Source organism: Crinia signifera, chromosome 19 (genome assembly GCF_055691185.1).
Source record: "Crinia signifera chromosome 19, ASM5569118v1, whole genome shotgun sequence".
NCBI lineage: Eukaryota > Metazoa > Chordata > Amphibia > Anura > Myobatrachidae > Crinia > Crinia signifera.
Genome location: NC_139226.1, coordinates 42773976 through 42792953, shown reverse-complemented (window position 1 = coordinate 42792953; position 18978 = coordinate 42773976). Strand labels below are relative to the sequence as shown.

Below are 18978 nucleotides of genomic sequence, written 5' to 3'. Positions count from 1 at the left end.
CGCTTTAAAAGAGCTGGAGATTTCTTACCAAATCTCTCACTTTCTGAATCTCTCATCCTATTAAATCTCACCCTTTGTGTCTGTAACAAACCATGTTGCTATGCAAGAGGAACAAATACATTTATATTGTTTCTCTGCAGGGCAAATAATGTCTGCTTTTGCATGTAGCCCACATTGTTACACACCTTTATTTTTACACTGCAATTTAGCTTTTAGTTTGAACACACTCCACCCAAATCTAAGTTTCTTTGCCAATGTTACATCTGCCCCATATGCAGTGCGACATGAGCTTGCCCAATTGTGTGCTTTTTGGCTTTGCTAACGAAGCTGAATCAGCACCATAGACCATTGCTAGATGTTAGCGAGAACATAAAGTACAGTACAACAGGGTCAGCTGCTTTTAAAATGTTTCACTATTTGCAATCCAGATGGGATCGAGGAAGAATTGCCAGAATTTTATCATCTTGGGCTCACATTTGCGACTTGTGAAATTGTGATATTTCCAGTATTATTTTTGCAATAAAAATGCCTACTATTTTCTCTTAATATTATTATATCAAAAGGCTGGATTATTTGAACCATATATATAGAACTAGAGGAACAGAGTCACATATTCGCAATAGTGAGTTACATTTCCTGATGGAGATAATTAGGAACTGATCTGCCTATGTCTCAGTCTACCAATTTTGAGTGATAAGTGGAACATGTCAAAAACATACTTACCTACCCTCCCGGAATGCCTAGGAGGGTCCCGAAAATCGATTCCACCTCCTGGACCCCCGGAAGGGCAGGCCAGCCTACTGCATACAGCCCCAGCACCCACTCCCTCTTCCAGTCAAATACGCGGCTCTTTAGGCAGGGTGCTGAAATGATGCAAATCACATCATTTAGTACCACCCCCTCACTGAAGAACCGCGAATCAGGGCATTTACAGGAAAGGGGGCGGAGTTTAATGACTGCAAGCCCCACCCCCAGAAAAGCTGCAGAGAGTCTCCTCTCCAGGCTTCTCCCAGAGAGAAGACACTTCAAGTAGGCAAGTATGGTCAAAACTCATCCGTTTTTGCATAGGGTGATATGGAAGACCATAAAAAACTGTTAGCTGATGTAGAAGTTCCCTTTTAACAAGAAACAAAATGTCGGAACTAAAGAAGATATGTACACAAAGTAAAAGGTATCTATAATAGAACATTGATCGCTGTTACAATTGTGACTCCGTATCTAGGGCCATTTCTTATTGGTACGCATCTCTTAGCATTAACACAAAGGAGAGTATTTACATACAGCAGAAGCACAGAAGTTATGCATGTAGACATATGTCCCTGCTATTGTGAGTCAGACGAAACTTGGATGCATGTCTGTCTGTGCAACAGGGTGCAACTTGTGGGAGTGCCATGGGATTGGCATGGGAGTGTATGATAAGCTCAATGGAATTTGCTGCATTACATAGGAAACCACTATATAAATAATCAATGTAAAGCTTCATGTATAGAAGGAAGCTAAGCCTGCATTGGGGCTGGCGTAAGTATATATAATAAGCATTACAGCTGCAGCAGTGCTGGCATAGAATCAATGTGGCATTGGTTTTCTGTTAAACACAGGCTTTGCTTCCCAGGTAAGCACCACTCAGAATTGCACTGAGCTTTAGATGCACACACACATTACACTCCAATGACACTCCCACTAGTCAGGGTGGTTATGTGCCATGGCTTTCCCACCGCACAGTTCCTGTCCCGAAACGCATTGGACAGATCCGGCCAAGTTCTGGCCAGCACAGAATAACTCCCCATGTACATATGTGAAGAGAGATCCGGGCTAGGTAAGAGGTGTGTGTGTGAGTGTGTGTGGGGGCAGGAGTCAGTGGACTCTTCAGCAAGTCCCCGTGTAATTTGTACAGGCGTAGTGGACTCAGCTCTTCCCCAAACCGGTAGCGACAAGCTTTGTATTGGGAACTGGAGGATGTTGCCACCCCAAAGAGCTGCAGACTGTCCCTCTAGAGTCCCCCACAGAATGGGTCTATCACTGGGTCTATAACATAGTAGTGAACACTGGTATTTTGGCTATTCGACTCAGAGACTTAGATCCTTCAGGATCTGAATTAGACCCAAGGAGCACATACACAACTATAACACAACAAAGGCATCCCCTCAACCTCCTAACTTGACACTGCCAAGTGAACAAAAAGAATGCACCCAAATTCAAGAATTGCACCTGGACCTGTTCATTCCGGAAGCACAATGGGCAATAAAAAAAAAATAAAAAAAATCCAATCCGATTAAAAGAGGGGGGAGGGTGGGAAGACATGAACAAAGAGCCTTTGGCCCAAAGCTCAAGCCATTAAACAAACTAAAACAAAGACATACCTTGGCAATAGCATAGGCAGACTAAGGCCCTTATTCAGATCTGATCGCAGTACAAATTTGTTCTCAAAATGGGCAAAACCATGTGCACTGCAGGCGGGGCAGATGTAACATGTGCTGAGAGAGTTAGATTTGTGTGAGTTTCTGTGCAGAGTAAATACTGGCTGCATTATTTTTAAACTACAATTTAAATTTCAGTTTCATCACACCTCACGCAAATCTAACTCTCTCTGCACATGTTACATCTGCCCCACCTGCAGTGCACATGGTTTTGCCCATTTTGGGAACAAATTTGTACTGCGATCAGATCTGAATATGGGCCTATGCTAACTGCACCGGTGCCAGTCAGAATCCTTATGCTAATTATTCAGTTTCTTTAGCTGTTAATGGCAGCCAATCGGATGGCCACTACGGATTGTTTTGTTGACTGACACTTTTTTTTAAGCCACAAATGTTATGTTGATAATTCTAAATGAATACAGGGTATCAAAGTATGTCACAAACACTGTAACTCATGGGTCAGGAGCCCCAAAAGTTTTAGTAATAGGAGTTTAGCATTTTTCGATGTATTTTTGATGATTTATGTCTGTAATGGTTAAGATTTAAATCTCGATCAAAAAATATACTAAAATAAATGTCGCACAATCTATGTTATACAGCCGGTGTTTATATAAATCTTGACTTATATTTTCATGTTGCAGTTGACAGACCTTCTTCTTCTGTGGATGGAAATTGAGAAATTCTGACCACCTCTGTCCAGCCAGCAAAAACGCCAAATTCACTTTCGTGACACGGATGGAAAAAGTTGCAATATTTGATCATGTTTCCCTTAGGAATTTTTTACAACTTTAATAAAGGGGACAACAGTTCACACACAATAAGCAGCCGCTCCGACACAGACTGAAGGGTTCATGAGAGAGAAACTCATTCCAGAAACTCAAACAAACTCATCGGCTGATTTCCACTCCACATTGGGCTTCCTCTCTCGGAAATATTTTAAGAGGGAAAAGTGTAATTCCAAACACAAGCAATGCTGAATTATTTAGCGGCATCCTGGAAATATATTGAAATGAATTTCTCCCAATAGCTGCCTGTTGGAAGTGCATACTGTGCTGCACTGTACCGGATTTTAACCATTAAAAATGAACTTGTCTGTGTTATCAAGCATGTGATGTCATCGGCAGAAAAGCTGGTGATCAGCAGGTGACAGTAATAGTATGGCAGAAAGGACTGAGACATAGACAGACAGATAGATGTGGGAGTGGTCAGTGCTGTGTGGGTGTGGGCCAGTGCTGTGTGGGTGTGGCCAGCGTCAAGTGGACCTGTACAACCCCATCACTATAACATTTTTGGGCATAACACAAAAACAATTTTTATAATTTAATGATTTATGGATCACTGTGAAACAGCTGGGCAGGCTTGAAAGCTAATTAGATAGACCAATAGATAATAGAAATATAGACAGATGGACAGATAGACAGATAGATAGATGGATTATTAGATAGATAGATAGATAGATAGATAGATAGATAGTAGACGGACAGACCAACAGATAAACATATAGATAGACAGAAAGGCAGACAGATGTTACTAACAAAATGTATTAACATCTCAAAGTTACACCAAAATTAAAAATGTTCAGTCTTTTGCTGGATTTTATTATGTTTTATAGGGTAAAACATAAGGATGGATTTTGTGGTTATCTTTCCTGCTAAACACATGGCAAGCACTTTAATAACTCTATCGTCTGTTATATGAGCAGAGAAACTGGAGCTCAGCTGCTGATCACCATGAACAAACATTCCATAGACATACTGTATGAATCATCCTCGTAGGGAAACAGTAGCGCATTTCATAACTGTGCAAAATGTGATGTAACAAATTAACTTTTTATTTTCTGTTTTATTTTTAATTCTATTATAAGAATATACGGTATAAGGACTTTTAAAAAAAACAGCATAAATGTTGAGAGGTTAATCCATAAGGGGGCAGGAAATCCACATGGGGATAATCAACACAGGGGGCAGGGAAATAATTGTTTAAAAATAAAAAAATATAAATATACAAAGAACAATAGAAAAGAGTTGTCACAATAAAATGAAAAGATACAACAATGCAGAGGCGGATTTTCCACAAGGTGACCTAGGCCTACGGCCCAGCCGGTTCCAAGAGGCCCCATAAAGATATCCTGCCCATCAAAACATTTCCAGAATAGCATGGTGTGACTACCGTGTGACATCATGACATCACATGGACATGCCCAAATTCCTAAAGTCCCTTTGATAGGACAAGAAATGTTTGGACACTCAAAATGGTCTCATCCACAGTATGCGGGCAGTCAGTGTGCTTAAATTTGTGACACTGGTATTAAGTTGACTTCCAAAATTCCTAGAGCCTGAATCAGATGTGTATGCAATGCCGATGGTCACATGGTTGAGCATTTATCAGTAGACTGTTCTCTATTGGAGCTGGCTGCAATCAGCATCAATAATATAGTGGTATGGATTGTAGGAGGGACCCAACCTGGCATCTTGCCTACAGCCCCATGAGGTTAAATCTGCCTCTACAACAGTGTATCTATTTTCAAAAACATCCAGATCATTAGTTCACCACTGGGTCACCAGGGACAGGTTCAAGGCTTTTCAGAACTCTAAGGCAAAACTATAGCTTACTGCTCCCACTACCACCCACGCACCAATATCGACTTTCCAGAACCTAAGGTGATAGTGTGGAGGTTACATCTTAGTAGGTCATCACCCACCGTTTGCATTAAGCTCAACAAGGATACTGTACCTTTCTGAATCATCCTTAATTTTGTTAAAGTAAGACTCAGGGGTGCCCCCCCCCCCAGATTCTGGAGCCCGTAGCTACCTGAAGCTGCCTGCTGATAAAGATGGTCCTGAGGGACCAGTCAAACTAATGGTGGCATGACCGGTGATGCTATCCAGACTACAATGCCAAAGTAGCAGCACAACTGACTATCGCTGGGTACAGTAAGAAGCTCTTGGCTCTGTGTCTCCTTAATCATTGTTGTCAGTGGAGATCAGCAAGCTTTAGTGAGGAATAGCAGCCAGCCGAGTCTTACAGTACTGTAATTCTGGATTATCCATGGTGTTGAATTGCAAGATAACTTGTTTAGATGGAGATTATTGAGGACAACCTACTTGAAGGAGGGATGTTGCTGAGATGACTTCTAGATGAGGAAAGGAAGTTCATGTCTAACAAAACTAATAAATAAAAATACTTTTGGTATTATAGCACAGTAAATTGAGCTCTTGCACAATTGTATGTTGAGTGGAAAAATAAAGCTGTATTAGGTAGACTGGGACTATATACAGGTGTGCAATAACTGGTTTTAAAAACTTTGTAAATCTGAATATATATGCCATAAAGTTAAATAGATGACTTATCAAATGCATTTATTTTCTAGAAAGACTATACAGTATATATATATATATATACACATACAGTATATATATATATATATATATATATATATACCAATAAAATATAGCTCAAATTTGTTTATTGAAAATCTAAAAGTGTGTAGCTGTTGAACGCCAATTTCCAAAGATTCTTCACATTCAATCGGACAAGATCAAAGTTGTACTAGTCCTTTTTGATACATCATATTTAAAGTACTGTACTTTAAAAAAGTAGGTTACTAAACACGGTCCTCGAGGCACCTTAATGGTCCATGTTTTAAAGAAAACTCATCCTTGAGCACAGATGCATTAATTAGTACCTGGGTCATTTTCATTTAAACAGTTTAACATCTATGCTCTACCATGGTTTTCCTTAAATCTGGACTGCTGGGTGCCTTGAGGACCATGTTTTGGAACCGCTAAAGTGTCCAATACAATTAAATTTGAATTTACATACTTAAAGTCAGTTTAAAAAGAAATCAGTGTTCATAATCTCCATTATGCATGCACATTATGCCCGGTATTACATTTCAAGCATTAAATTATCCAGAGTATTAAATATCTTTTTTTGCTTCCATTTATAATCCATCAGAACTTGGTATATCCAATTAAACATATTAGTGATGAAGCATTATTTTAGAATTGTAATTCTTTAAACAGAATGAATATTAGCAAACACACTGTGAGTTATAATTGTGGGGCTATAATTATTTAGTTGTAAGACAGTTACCTTAACTGTTTAAGCAAGAAGGCATGGCCTTGGGGGAACTCCAAAAATGAAATAAAAAAGGGACAGGAAAACATGTATGGACAGCACATTCTCAAAGATTTTTTTGATTTGTGCTCTAGTACTTCCTATTAGGGCTCTTTAAATTATCAGCGTTCACTGAATGAAAACAATATAATGGGCCAGCTTTTATTCATTTGCAGGTAAAATTCAATGAAAATACGTGTTTAACCCTTTGAGTGCCAGCATCTCTATGAGAGATGTTCAAAATATCCGCTATAAATGCCAGAGTCACTCACATTTGTTATATAAATTCAAATAACAAATAGGGAGTACAAATAGAATATATTTCCTATATAAGGTAACATAACAGGTCATTATTATGAATACAAATGTTTGTTTGGCAAGTTTCGCACTTATTTTGACAAATTCACTTGGCACTCAAAAGGTTAAGTAAATGACAAACAGTAATATTTCAATATCAATGGTAATGTAATGAAAAATAAGGTCCACAAATAATTATCATGCCTTTATATGGTTAAATTAAAATGTATAACAGTAAAAAATATTCCAATTGATGATGCTAAAAAACGATAAATAGGTTTGAATCATTAATCAGATTTTTAGATATTTTTTTCCATATTCAGTTACAATATATTACAGTTATGCTCATTACCCACTTGGTTATTCCATGTCTTTGTTAACAAAATGTCCACAGGTTACACAAATGATCATACTTTCACCAAATGTATGTGGCTGTGTCCAGGGGATGTCCCTATCTTGCAATAAAATTGTAAAAATCTAGAATTCATTTTGAAAGCTCAATTTTCCAGTTTTGTGTAGATACACATATTCACGTCTTATGGATGATCCTTTCGTTGTTGACTTTAAAAGTAAGCTGATTTATCAAGGGTAACTTAGACAAGATGGCACTTAAGCTGCTTTGCTACTGGTTTATATGGGGTTTATTGTGGGCTGTTGGGCTTTGGTGATTTGTTCACATTAGTGGAGACCGTTGTACAATTAATAAAGATAACCACTGTGAAATGGTGATTCCGTTACCGGTGGAACTGCCCATATGTAGCACCTTCATTTGCCATCTTTTAAGCACTTTGACACATTTCCTTCTTAATCTTTGTTATGGATTCATCACGTCACTGTGTACTATGTTGACATTCAAATGTTAATAGCAGTGGGTCAACAGTGATGTTGACATAGTTAGAATGTTTACATAAGCAATGCCAACACATGTAAAATGTTGACAATAACAGAATGTTGACATTTTCAAAATTAGGGACAGCATTAGTGTTAGCAAAAAAGTGATAAAGAACCTGCGCTCTAAACAAAGGGTGCAGCCTTATCATAAAAGATAAAGATATCTTGTGGCCCAAGGGAAGGCTCATTTGCGGTACGGAGAACATTGTTTGACCAGAGAGATTTATTATAAATTGTATATTAAGATCTACACTATTAAAGTTGTGATTGTTTTGTTCTCTCTTTGAGGTACCACACCACTACAGGATGTATTGACATTGAAATCCTTCATATCTTTAGTGGGAGCGCCCTATCAGATCCTTCTGTTTTTTATCTAGCATTAGTGTTAGGGCTACCATTAGCAGCGGAATACTTACTCTAGTGCAGGTTTATAAAATTAATCAATCAGATCATTTATCTAGCACCTTCTAGAAGATAATAGCTGAAGATAATAGTGGAAATCTGATCAAAGTCTTGAGTAGAAAAGTCTATAGGTGCATACCCTGGGTTAGATATGGCATTCAATTCAATTTTGATTCGATATGCCCTTCGATTCGATCTGGCATTTGGTTTGCTTTCGATTTGATATGCTGTTCGATTTCTACTATATAATCTTGCCTGGCAAGACTATTTTTCTTTTTGATTTCCACTATACGTGAACACACATTGGGATCGTGAAGTGAAGGTTTTGCCCATAGCAATCAATCAGATACAAGCTATCATTTTATAGAATCTGCTACAAAAATCTGATGGGCAACAATTTCTCTTGTTTTCGTTAGGTTTGATATATCTTTCCCTGGTCTTTCCAGCTCCCTACTACAGGTTGAGTATCCCTTATCTGAAATGCTCGGGACCACAAGCATTTTGGATAAGGGATTTTTTTGGATTTTAGAATCTTTTTTTTCCACACTTACCTGGTCCCCTGGTGGTTCCCTGATGGTCCCCCGACGTCCACGGTGTTCCCTGGCATCCACAGCGGCCTTCAGGGTCCTCTTCAATGGCATCTCCAATCCCAGGGGTGCATTGTGTGAGTGCGCCGGTGACATCACCAGCGCTTCCGCGCATTTGCGCAATGCACCCCTGGGACCAGAGATGCTGCAGAAGAGGATCCCGGAGACCACTGTGGACGGGATGCAGTTAAAATCCCGGCGGTTGGGATCCCGGCGTTCAGAATCCCGACACCGGAATCCCGACCGCCGAAATTCCGACACATTCTCCCTCCTGGGGTGTCCACGACACCCCTGGAGGGAGAATAAATTAGTGTGCCGAGCATAGCGAGGCACCGGGCCCGCTGCGTGGCAAGCGCAGCGAGCCCGCAAGGGGGGGCGATCCACGTCCCCCCCTTGTCTGCATTTCGGCGGTCGGGATTCCGGCATCGGGATTCTGAACGCCGGGATCTCGACCGCCGGGATTCAGTACTGAATCCCTGTGGACATCACAGGGATGAGGTAAGTATGAAAAAAGGGGCTGGGGGAAGAAACAAAAACTGAAATGTTCTGAAAATCCACGGTTTTCGGAATATTCGTTTTTTTTTAATACACGGATAAGGGAGACCAGACCTGTATTATACATTGCAATGACAATGTGGGGTTGCCCTCTGGTAGTGTAATAGTATTGAGCTGATGAACTTAAGTTGCTAAAACTCATTTACAGTATGCATTTTATGCAATTGTGTCAACCTGCAGTAAACTAAATCCATTGGCAACATTCCTTTTCTTACCCCTTAAGATTTATAAAGTGCGTGTAACTCCAATTACACATAACACATCTTCTGTAGATAGGGGAGGCTGCAATTGTGTAGACTAAATTAATATTCAGGGAAAAGAAACTTATCAACTCATTAGGAACCATTCCCTCATAACTATCGGTCAACGGGAGCCACAGTAATGTGACTCACTGGGGCAACAAGTGAGAAGGGTAGTTTAGATTTGTCAGGATTGAGTGTCTTTGGGGCCCAATGGGGGAAACCCATTATACTGTAGGGGAGGAATGCTCCCACATGTTTTGCAAAGCAACGAGTCCACAATCTGTATTGATGGCCATGGTGACTGATTACTGATTAATTCAATATTTGCAATGACAAGCGTGTTGGCTCTTCCCACAGAATATCTGCCTTTAATACTGTAAGGCAGCAACAGTTCTTTTGTTTTGTTACTGTACTGTATATACCGTACTATTTGTAATTTGTTACAAATTTCATTCTCTATGGTATGGAATATGTAGGATATTTAAAAAGATATTTTAACGGAGAAATGTTCCAATCTGTTTTAATTAACTATTTTCATTATTGTTAAGTGATTTGCATGACTACATCTGTCTTTGGACAGCAGACGTCACTTGAGTGTTGCAGAAAGAAATATTTTGCTGATATATCTAATAAAAGTCAATCTAAAATAGACAAATAAATTCAATATTTAATGTTCCTGTATTGGCTTTACTCATGGGTTCCTCGAGGGCATTTAAAGAAAAATGACCACTCATCCTTACCCTCTGATTAAATGAAGAGCATGTATCACAACGGGGGGTTTCAAATTATTGTTTATATTGATAAAGAATTTAATTGTAATATATTTAATTAAAATGCATTGTTTTAATTACATATTGTGGTTTTTATTACCTCTACTTTGCAGATGTCACTATTAAGATATATATATATATATATATATATATATATATATATACTGTATAGAGAGAGAATCAGGTGACCCATCACTCGTCTTTGTGATATACAGTAGTGGTTATTCTAGTCCACATGCAGCGCTGCAAATTTCACGGCGCTGCATGTGGTTTAAATGCCGCCCACCGCTCATACTGCCGTCCACTCCCCCCCCTCTCTCAACACGTTCCCCTCGCATGGCTGCGAATGGATGTTTTGCATAAATATCCATTCGCAGCCTTGGGTGCGGGGACCAAATAATTTGATGGTCGCCAACCATCGAATCATCTGGAACGTACACGCATAACTAAGGCACTCTCAGGTGCCTTAGCTTTGCGTGTTCCCTGTATGGGAACAGGGTGAGCAGCTGACATCCAGTGATAACAGCTGCCCTACCCGGCAGCCGCGTCACTGCTTAATTTCCATGGGGAGGCCCAGCGTTTTCATGGATACACCCATGAAACGCTGGGCCTTCCCATGGGTGTGTCTGCTCGCAGCCACTTCATGCTCTCTGCCAGCACTGGTGGGTGCAAACGGGACGGCAAGATAGTAGAAATGCCCATGCACATGTGCATACTGAAAACATTGGTCCCACGTGCGATTAAAATAGCCCCCATAGTGTGTAATGCTCCAGTGCCAGCTTTAAACGCAAGGTCCCAAATAGCAGAGAGAAATGAAGTGTTACTCGTCAGACTTCAAAAGTCAATTTTAGTTCAACATGTTTCAGGAGTGACTCTCGTCGTCAGGGAACAACATACAATGGTAAGTGGTACACAATATTTCACTCACGAAGACACACCTTCAACAATCAGGAGAGCGGAGGAGCCCTCATTACAACACCCACTGCACCTTTAGCCACATGCACATCAGCACAGAGCCAGATACGTGGTGGGATCAGGGCCGGAGCTACCATTAGGCAGCTTTAGGCAGATGCCTAGGGCGATGGCCACTGGAGGGCGCCCTTTCTTCAGCCCAATACTTAACATTTAAATTAAGCATCGTTTTTTTTTTAACATTTTTCCGTAGTTGTGGGGGAGCAGGAGGAATGAAAGCATTTCCTCCACTGTGTAGCAGCTGCTCGCCCCTTATCAGTGGCAGCGGCGTTAGGGAGTCAGCTGCAGCAACGGAGACCATTGGCTTCCGGGCAGCGGCGCCTTTGTTTGTTTTTTTTAAGTTCTCCATAGTTGTGGGGGAGCAGGAGGAACAGCTGCTCACCCCTCATCAGCGTTAGGGAGTCAGCTGCAGCAATGGAGACCTTCCGGCCAGGGGCAGCGGCACCAGGTGATCAGCGGTAGCAGCGGGGTCCACTACCTCCCGCTAGTGGCTGCAGCGACCTGACCAGCGGCAGCACTAACCAGCTGAAGCAGTAACCCCCGCCAACCCAGCCAGCGGTATTATGTTCTTTCTAGAGTTGGTGCAGCACCTGGAGTAGTGGCTGCCTGGAGTCACTACCCAGGGTTGTAGTAGTAAAATGTTCTGTGGCTGGGGAGGAGGGGGGTATCGATATACGGATGCAGTTTATTTGTATATAAGCGTGCATGTACGAGACCAGGTGTTTTTTTTTGGGGGGGGGGGGGGGGGGTTGCGAAATAATTGCCTAGGGTGACGTCAAGCCTTGCACCGGCCCTGGGTGGGATGCGGGTCATGGAGGCACATCTGTGATCCCATCACATATAATAAACACAAACATATAAAAGAAATGATGAAAAACTTCACAAAATACAATATCACAAATTAAGTATAACATATCAATAAAGACACTGATCATAGAAATCACACATTTTACATAGGTATATAATAAATCAAAATGCATATATGTCTTGGTCCATGTAAAACACTGCACCTAAGGTATACCAAATATACCAAGAATACTGATATTTAACAATTGAACCTATTAACCTATTAGGTATTGCAGCTCTATAAAAAACAGTATAATCCTAATTTCTCATTTAGACCCTTTAGGTGCAAGTGAATCTATTTGTAACATTCACCTGCTCTCTAGTCTAAGTAGCAATTTCACCCTGTCACCACCTTGTCTTAGTGGAGGGATATGGTCAATTATTTTAGTACGTAGACTGGCGACTGAGTGACCCGCCACGGTACAGTGATGGCAACAGGCTGATCACTAGTGCCTGCCGATATGTCAGCATGAATAGTTGACCTGTGGTTGGCCATTCGTTTACATAGTGTGGGTTACTGCAACCAGCTGTTGATAGTCACAAACTATGTGATGGATAACTATCGATAGTTTTAGCTATCGATGGTCAGCCATTATCTTTGACTGAATGGTCCGTGGGCCTATCAGAATGTGGGGGCACCTTGTAAAAAAAATAAACACAGGTTCTGCTGTGCCATCTATGTAGGAAAATCATCTAGTTCTCCCATATGGATGGCAAAAGTAATCAACATAGGCCATAAACTATCGCTCTCAAATCATCGATGGCCGACTTCCTGAATATGGAGAAAGGGAGCTGTGATGACTCACGGAGGAGAATAGATAGCAGCAAAGTAGAGGCACTTCTGGGGACTTGATGAAAAAAACTCAGGCAGACAGCAAAGTATATATATAATATACACTAAACACCGGCACTCACCTTTCCTAGTTTTGGGGTGCCCCATGGATTGTGACCACATTGTTTAAACAGAAATTGTAGGGGGCTCTGCACTCACTAAATTAACTGATATAATTCAATAGTGGAGATTTAGGTCATGAAATGATCAAATATATATATATATATATATATATATATATATTATTGGGGCTTGATGGAATGTAACTTCTTGGATAAAATACCGCTATTGTGCTATACAACAGTGGTGGGGTAATTGGATTATATATATATATATATATATATATATATATATATATATATATATATATATATATATATATATATATGTATATTTATTGTAAAATTGGTAGATTCTATTTTGAATGTATATTTTTCCAGGCGGTGAGAATTTATGACATTCACAAACATAATCCAAGACAGATTACTTACACACTCAAAACATGTTCTAAAACAAAACAAAAAAATCTGAATAAATTGACTTTTCAAATGCAGTATGCAAATACCACGTCAATAGGTTTTCAATTGAGATATTCAGATTTTTATGTCAGTTTACTGCAGAGGTGGATATGGGTCAAACACAGCCACTGCAGACAAAACAAGCCGACATACTGTATATATTATTTCTATGGCTTGCCGGTTTTATTTGTAAAATTATTAATACTAAAATAGAAAGATATGAAAACAATAAGTTGATGGTGATACAGTTATTCACAGCAATATTTAACCACAAACACAGACCCTGGTCTGGCCATGCTCCCTGACACATTTATTCACGCTCTCCCATCTATATTTTCTGCTATTCGGGTTTATCTACAACTGTCTCGCTGTTGGGATACGGTCGTATTGTTGACCCGACTTAGGTTGACAGTCATTAGGTTGACACCGTTGGGTCGACAGGCAACACGGTCAACAGGGTTCTAGGTCGACATGGATGAAGGTCGACAGGTGTCTAGGTCGACATGGGACAAGGTCGATATGGAATGGGGCGAATTCGGCCCTGTTCCGAGGATTTGCGCATGTGCAGACCCTGGAAATGAACAGCTTCGGGCAGTTACACACTCGCCAGGCTGTTCATTGTGGGGAGGGAGGGCCAGGGGGCAGTGTGGATGTGTTCACGTAAATCCCCTCGCATGTTACCAAGGAGATTCAGCCGGGCGGCATTTGGCATTAAGCCGCTCGGAAAGCAGCGAACGACCGCTGCTTACGGAGCGGTGTTGAATCACCCCTATATCTATTATTTTCTAAAAGGTGGTAAATAAATAAGAAGAAGATTCTGATTAGTGTAATTAGTCCTTGTATGGCCTCCAACTCCTAGTACTAGGAGTTGGAGGCCAAACAAGGAGGTTGTTTATATATATATATATATATATATATATATATATATATATATATATATATATATATATATATATATGCATTTTGCATAAACGTTGAGGCAGTGCCGTCTTTCCCATTGGGCACGATGGGCAGTTGCCCGGGGGCCCTAGGACCTAGGGGCCCCCGGCCCAGCCCAATGGGAAAGATGGTGGCCGGGGTCCGGGAATCCGCTCACCCTCGCTGGGGGATCCGGGCAGGGGGATCAGGGCGGTGGCGGTAGCTAGAAGCCTGATTCGGCGAAGCTCTATTTGCCGGCGGGGCGGGAAGCGCTGTTGCATTTGAATAGACTGGCCGGACGCTGATTGGCTGAATTCAGAAAATCAGCATCCGGCCAGTCTTTGAAAAGGCAACAGCGCTTCCCACCCCGCCGGCAAATAGCGCTTCACCTCCTAGCTAGCAGTGAATTTAATTTCGGGGGTCCGTGTGCCGGGGTTCTGATCACCCTCACTGGGTGATCCGGCAGGGGGATCAGGGCATCGGTGGCGGTAGCTAGGAGCCCGAATCGGCGAAGCGCTATTTGCCGGCAGGGGGGGCGAGAAGCGCTGCTGCATTTAAAATGACTGGCTGAATGCTGATTGGCTGAATTCAGCCAATCAGCATCCGGCCAGTCTTTTCAAATTCAACAGCGCTTCCCGCCCCCGCCGACAAATAGTGCTTCGCCGCTTCGGGCTCCTAGCTACCGCCACCGCCGCCCTGATCCCCTTCCCCAGCGAGGATGGTCAGATCCCCGCCACCCGGCCACCATCTTTCCCATTAGCGCTATTTGCCGGTTTGAGGTGTACGATAACCTGTCTCCCATGTCTGTCACAGATAAAAGCACAGGCCAGCGCAGAGAGGCAGCGCAGTGCTAGTCAGCAGTGCCCTTATTATGGACTGTGCACAGAGTCCAGCAAAATGGCATTCTGATATGCGATCAAACTGCAAGAATCCCGTCTATTCTTCTGTTTATCCTCAACAATATTAGAACTTTAATTTAACTGTCGCCAATGAAATGTCATTTCTCCAATGTGTGAAATGAGTTTGTTACATTTCTTATTGCATGTTATAGTATTGTTGATTGCTTGGTGGCAGAGTGGCTAGCATCACAGAGCATGAAGGGTATTGTAGGTTTTTAATATCACATATTTTTCAATAAAAGTTGTATGTGAATTTTACTTTTAAATATAATTACATTACAGATAAGAAGTCTGAAATGATTTATCTTTATTCAGACGTTCGGCCTGCGTAAAGCGAAGAACTGCTGCTTAGCGAGCTGTACGGAATCAGGGTCAAGGATCAGCAGTGTGAGTGGATTTTTTATTTTTTTTTGTCATCAATACTGAAGGGATAGTAGCCTGTTACATTTCATGAACAGTACTTAAGGTAAGAGCCTCAAGTAAATCCCTACATTGAGATATAGCCAATCACACCCCACTACAAGGTCTCTAATGCCACTGGGCCATTACTACCACCTGCAGGAGATGCCAGGTGTACTGCAATCTCTCCCAGACCACCTGCTGTGCTGCTGGGACTCATGACTTAACTGGTTGTCATCTCCAGGTCAGACACAGGCTGGGCCTGCAGGGGAATTTTCTCCCTGCCACTGACCTGGCCCTTGGTACCTAGGCCTATATGAGTCTTGGTTAATGTGTTTATTTACACTTTTTTGTCTCCACTAATGATACTTGTGTTCCACTTCTTTCATCCAACCCTCCCCACTCTTCTCCATCTTCTACTCCCTCTAATCCTCTTCACCCTCCTATTCAACTGTACACCACCTACCCATTTTTTTCCATTCCTTTGCAATGATTTGATTTCTGGCTCTATGACCCGAAGTCCTATCTGCACTTATGTTAGGTGCTTGGAGAAATCTGATTAGATCTTTCCCAGTGGTGAAACAGAATAGAATCCCATAGACTTTTGTAGGGCAACACCATCTTGCCCACCACATCCAAGCCTCAGAATCATTTGCTTTCCGGAGCTTGGTACATATGTAGTAAGTGGCTAAACCTCCGGAAATTTAATTTTCAGAGGTTTGACTCCATTTTGCCCTATAAGAGGGGGTAAGTGGTAAGGGTGCAAGTAAGGGAGAGAAAGAAGCAGGTGAGGAAATAGAAGGTAAAGCATGTGAAATAAGGGTTACCCAGGATGTACTACTGTACTACTGTCAAGGAGGAATATAACCTTGGGCATCATATTCACATAAATCAAAACAACATAGATAATTATTTTTGCATAGATAAAGAGAAACAGAGAAATGTCATTGCATAGATCATAGTATACAGATCAATATATGGTATTATTGCGCAATAATGAATAAATTTATAGTGCACTTGTTATACATGGAGTGATATCACTGTCAGTCATTACCCAAAGTGTCTCCCTTCGCAGATCCAGAGTCCTAAAGAATAAGGTTACACATATACAGCAGTCCTCTTAAGGTGCCCATACACTGCCTGCGACGTCTCGCAGCAGTGTACGGACACCCGATGGACTGCAAGCCGCCGGGACCTTCCAACGGCATGGACACATGCAATCCGTTGTGATGGATCGCACGGGTCACTGCTTAGCGCCCGTCCCAGAACGGGTGGTCGGACGGCCAGCCGGTCCGACCACCTAGTCAGGTTCGATGCGCACGGGACCGCGCATCGGACCCGACTACATGTCAGGGAGAGGCGATTTGGTACGATTTAACGGGCCGATTGGTCGCAATCGGCCGAAATCGGACCAAATCGCCTTGATGTATGCCCAGCTTTAGGTTCACCTGTCCCTGGGAAGCTTAGGAGTGATTAGAGTGTCTTTAAAGGAGAGCAAACTGTCTCCAAGTGGAGATCCTAAGGAGTGTTTGTCATCCACAGGATATTGAACACGAGTGCAATTTCAGGTATTGTCCTCTTGGAAATCTCATTGGCTGCAGTGGAGATCCTGTGTCCAATGGATTCAATACCGCAGGGTACTGCCTGCCTAATAGTGTTCAGCAAGGAATTCCCTCTCGTGCTTACTGCTATACAGGCAGATGGTAGCAGGGGGGTTAATTAGTCTTGGTCTACTCGCTTCCTCACTCTCTTTTGATTTGGTACAGGACAGGTCTGGCCTCCCAATTGACCAGGGGCTTGGTTGCACTGTCTCTTATATGGGGGGGGGCATCACTTCTCCAGTCAGGGAGGGTAACATGGGCGCCTCGAGCACCCACAAGGGTGAAGGGGGTTGTAAGGGACTCACCACTGCTCCACTTTGCTGACTCAGCTGGATGCCGTTCTCCGGTCCTCCACGTGTCTCTCTCTATCTCCAGGGTTCTGCTGCTCGCTGCTGCAGCCGCCGTGCTACCACTCCATGCCTGTGGCCCTTCTTCCACTATTGCAGCGCCGTCTGTCAGCTATACTGTTCGGCCCTCCTGGCGCCTTACTCTCTGACTGACAGCTCCCTTTTCCTCCAGCCACCCTCCGTGTGCCGGGTTGCGCAGTGTATCCGGCTCGGGGTGATGCACCATGAACACTGACGTCACTCACTTCCTGCGTCCCCAGCTGCAGGCGGTCGCCTCCGCTCCCACCGGCTTCAGGTACCGGAAGACACACACCGCTCCCTGTTTTTCTTTCATGTGGGTCAGCTCCTCTCCTCAGCCACCTCACTCCTCCCTCTGCAGCACGTCACTATTTGCGCGCTTCACTCCTCTCCTCCCCTTCATTTTTATATATCTATGTATATCACACATATATATATATATATATATATATATATATATATATATATATATATATATATATATATAATTTGTGTGTGTGCTGGAAAACGCACAATCCAGTCAGAGTGCAACAGCATATAATATATATATATATATATATTTATATATATATATATATATATATCCTGCAATACGCTGGCACTCGCTCCCAAACAGGTCAATCACCGTGGTGCTGGTAACAATACTCATACATGCTTCATAGTGTCAACCTAAGGACCGTATCCCATCCTGACCGCTGCCAGAACTCTGACATGGACTAATATGCTGATGCTTGGATCCCGACAGCCGGCATTCCCAATGTAGGCTGCTATAGTATAAGAGGTAAAGGGCACTTACAGAGCCCCATATTGGGTGCCGGTGCATGTATCCCAAATCTCCAGCTATCAAATCTGTCAGAAAAAGGTCACTAAGGCGGCGCAGTCCCTCTGTGATTACAGGGCGTGGTACTTGTGTATTATAGCGGCGCCCCCGATGTACATCGTACGATGAACGCGTCGCATCGCATCGCATGCCATGTACCGGATGGCATACGATGCGACGCGATTTTGACCCCCTATACGATTAAAAATCGTATAAGCACCCTAAAGGGTGCTTTTGAGCACCCTAATGGGTACTTACAATGTTAAATGCACCCCCACGCCACCCCCCACTATAAATGTGAACCCGAAGCGTGGCGAGCGCAGTGGTACGCGTCCTACGACCTTTTCATACCCCCACTATCCATGTCGGCGTGGAGTTGAGAATAGAATAGTGTGGCGAGCGCAGGTAAACGCGTCCCTTCGCGGACTTCACAGGTATCCGCGTCCCCTCGCGGGGCTCGCTGTGCTCGCCACACTATTCTATTCTCATGTACAATGGCATACAATTTGAAAATTGTATGCCATCGCA

The 18978-nt window shown here is 42.5% G+C and overlaps 1 protein-coding gene across 1 annotated transcript in view; it reads left to right on the top strand.

Moving 5' to 3' along the window:
• Positions 1-10360, top strand: part of LOC146042459 (carbonic anhydrase-related protein 10-like) — a 276357-nt gene extending 265997 nt beyond the window's left edge. The window contains exon 9 of the mRNA XM_083162452.1: positions 3059-10360. Coding sequence (XP_083018578.1) covers positions 3059-3093 — 35 coding nt within the window. The 3' untranslated portion in view covers positions 3094-10360. The remainder of the gene's footprint in view (positions 1-3058) is intronic.
• Positions 10361-18978: the final 8618 nt, after the last annotated feature.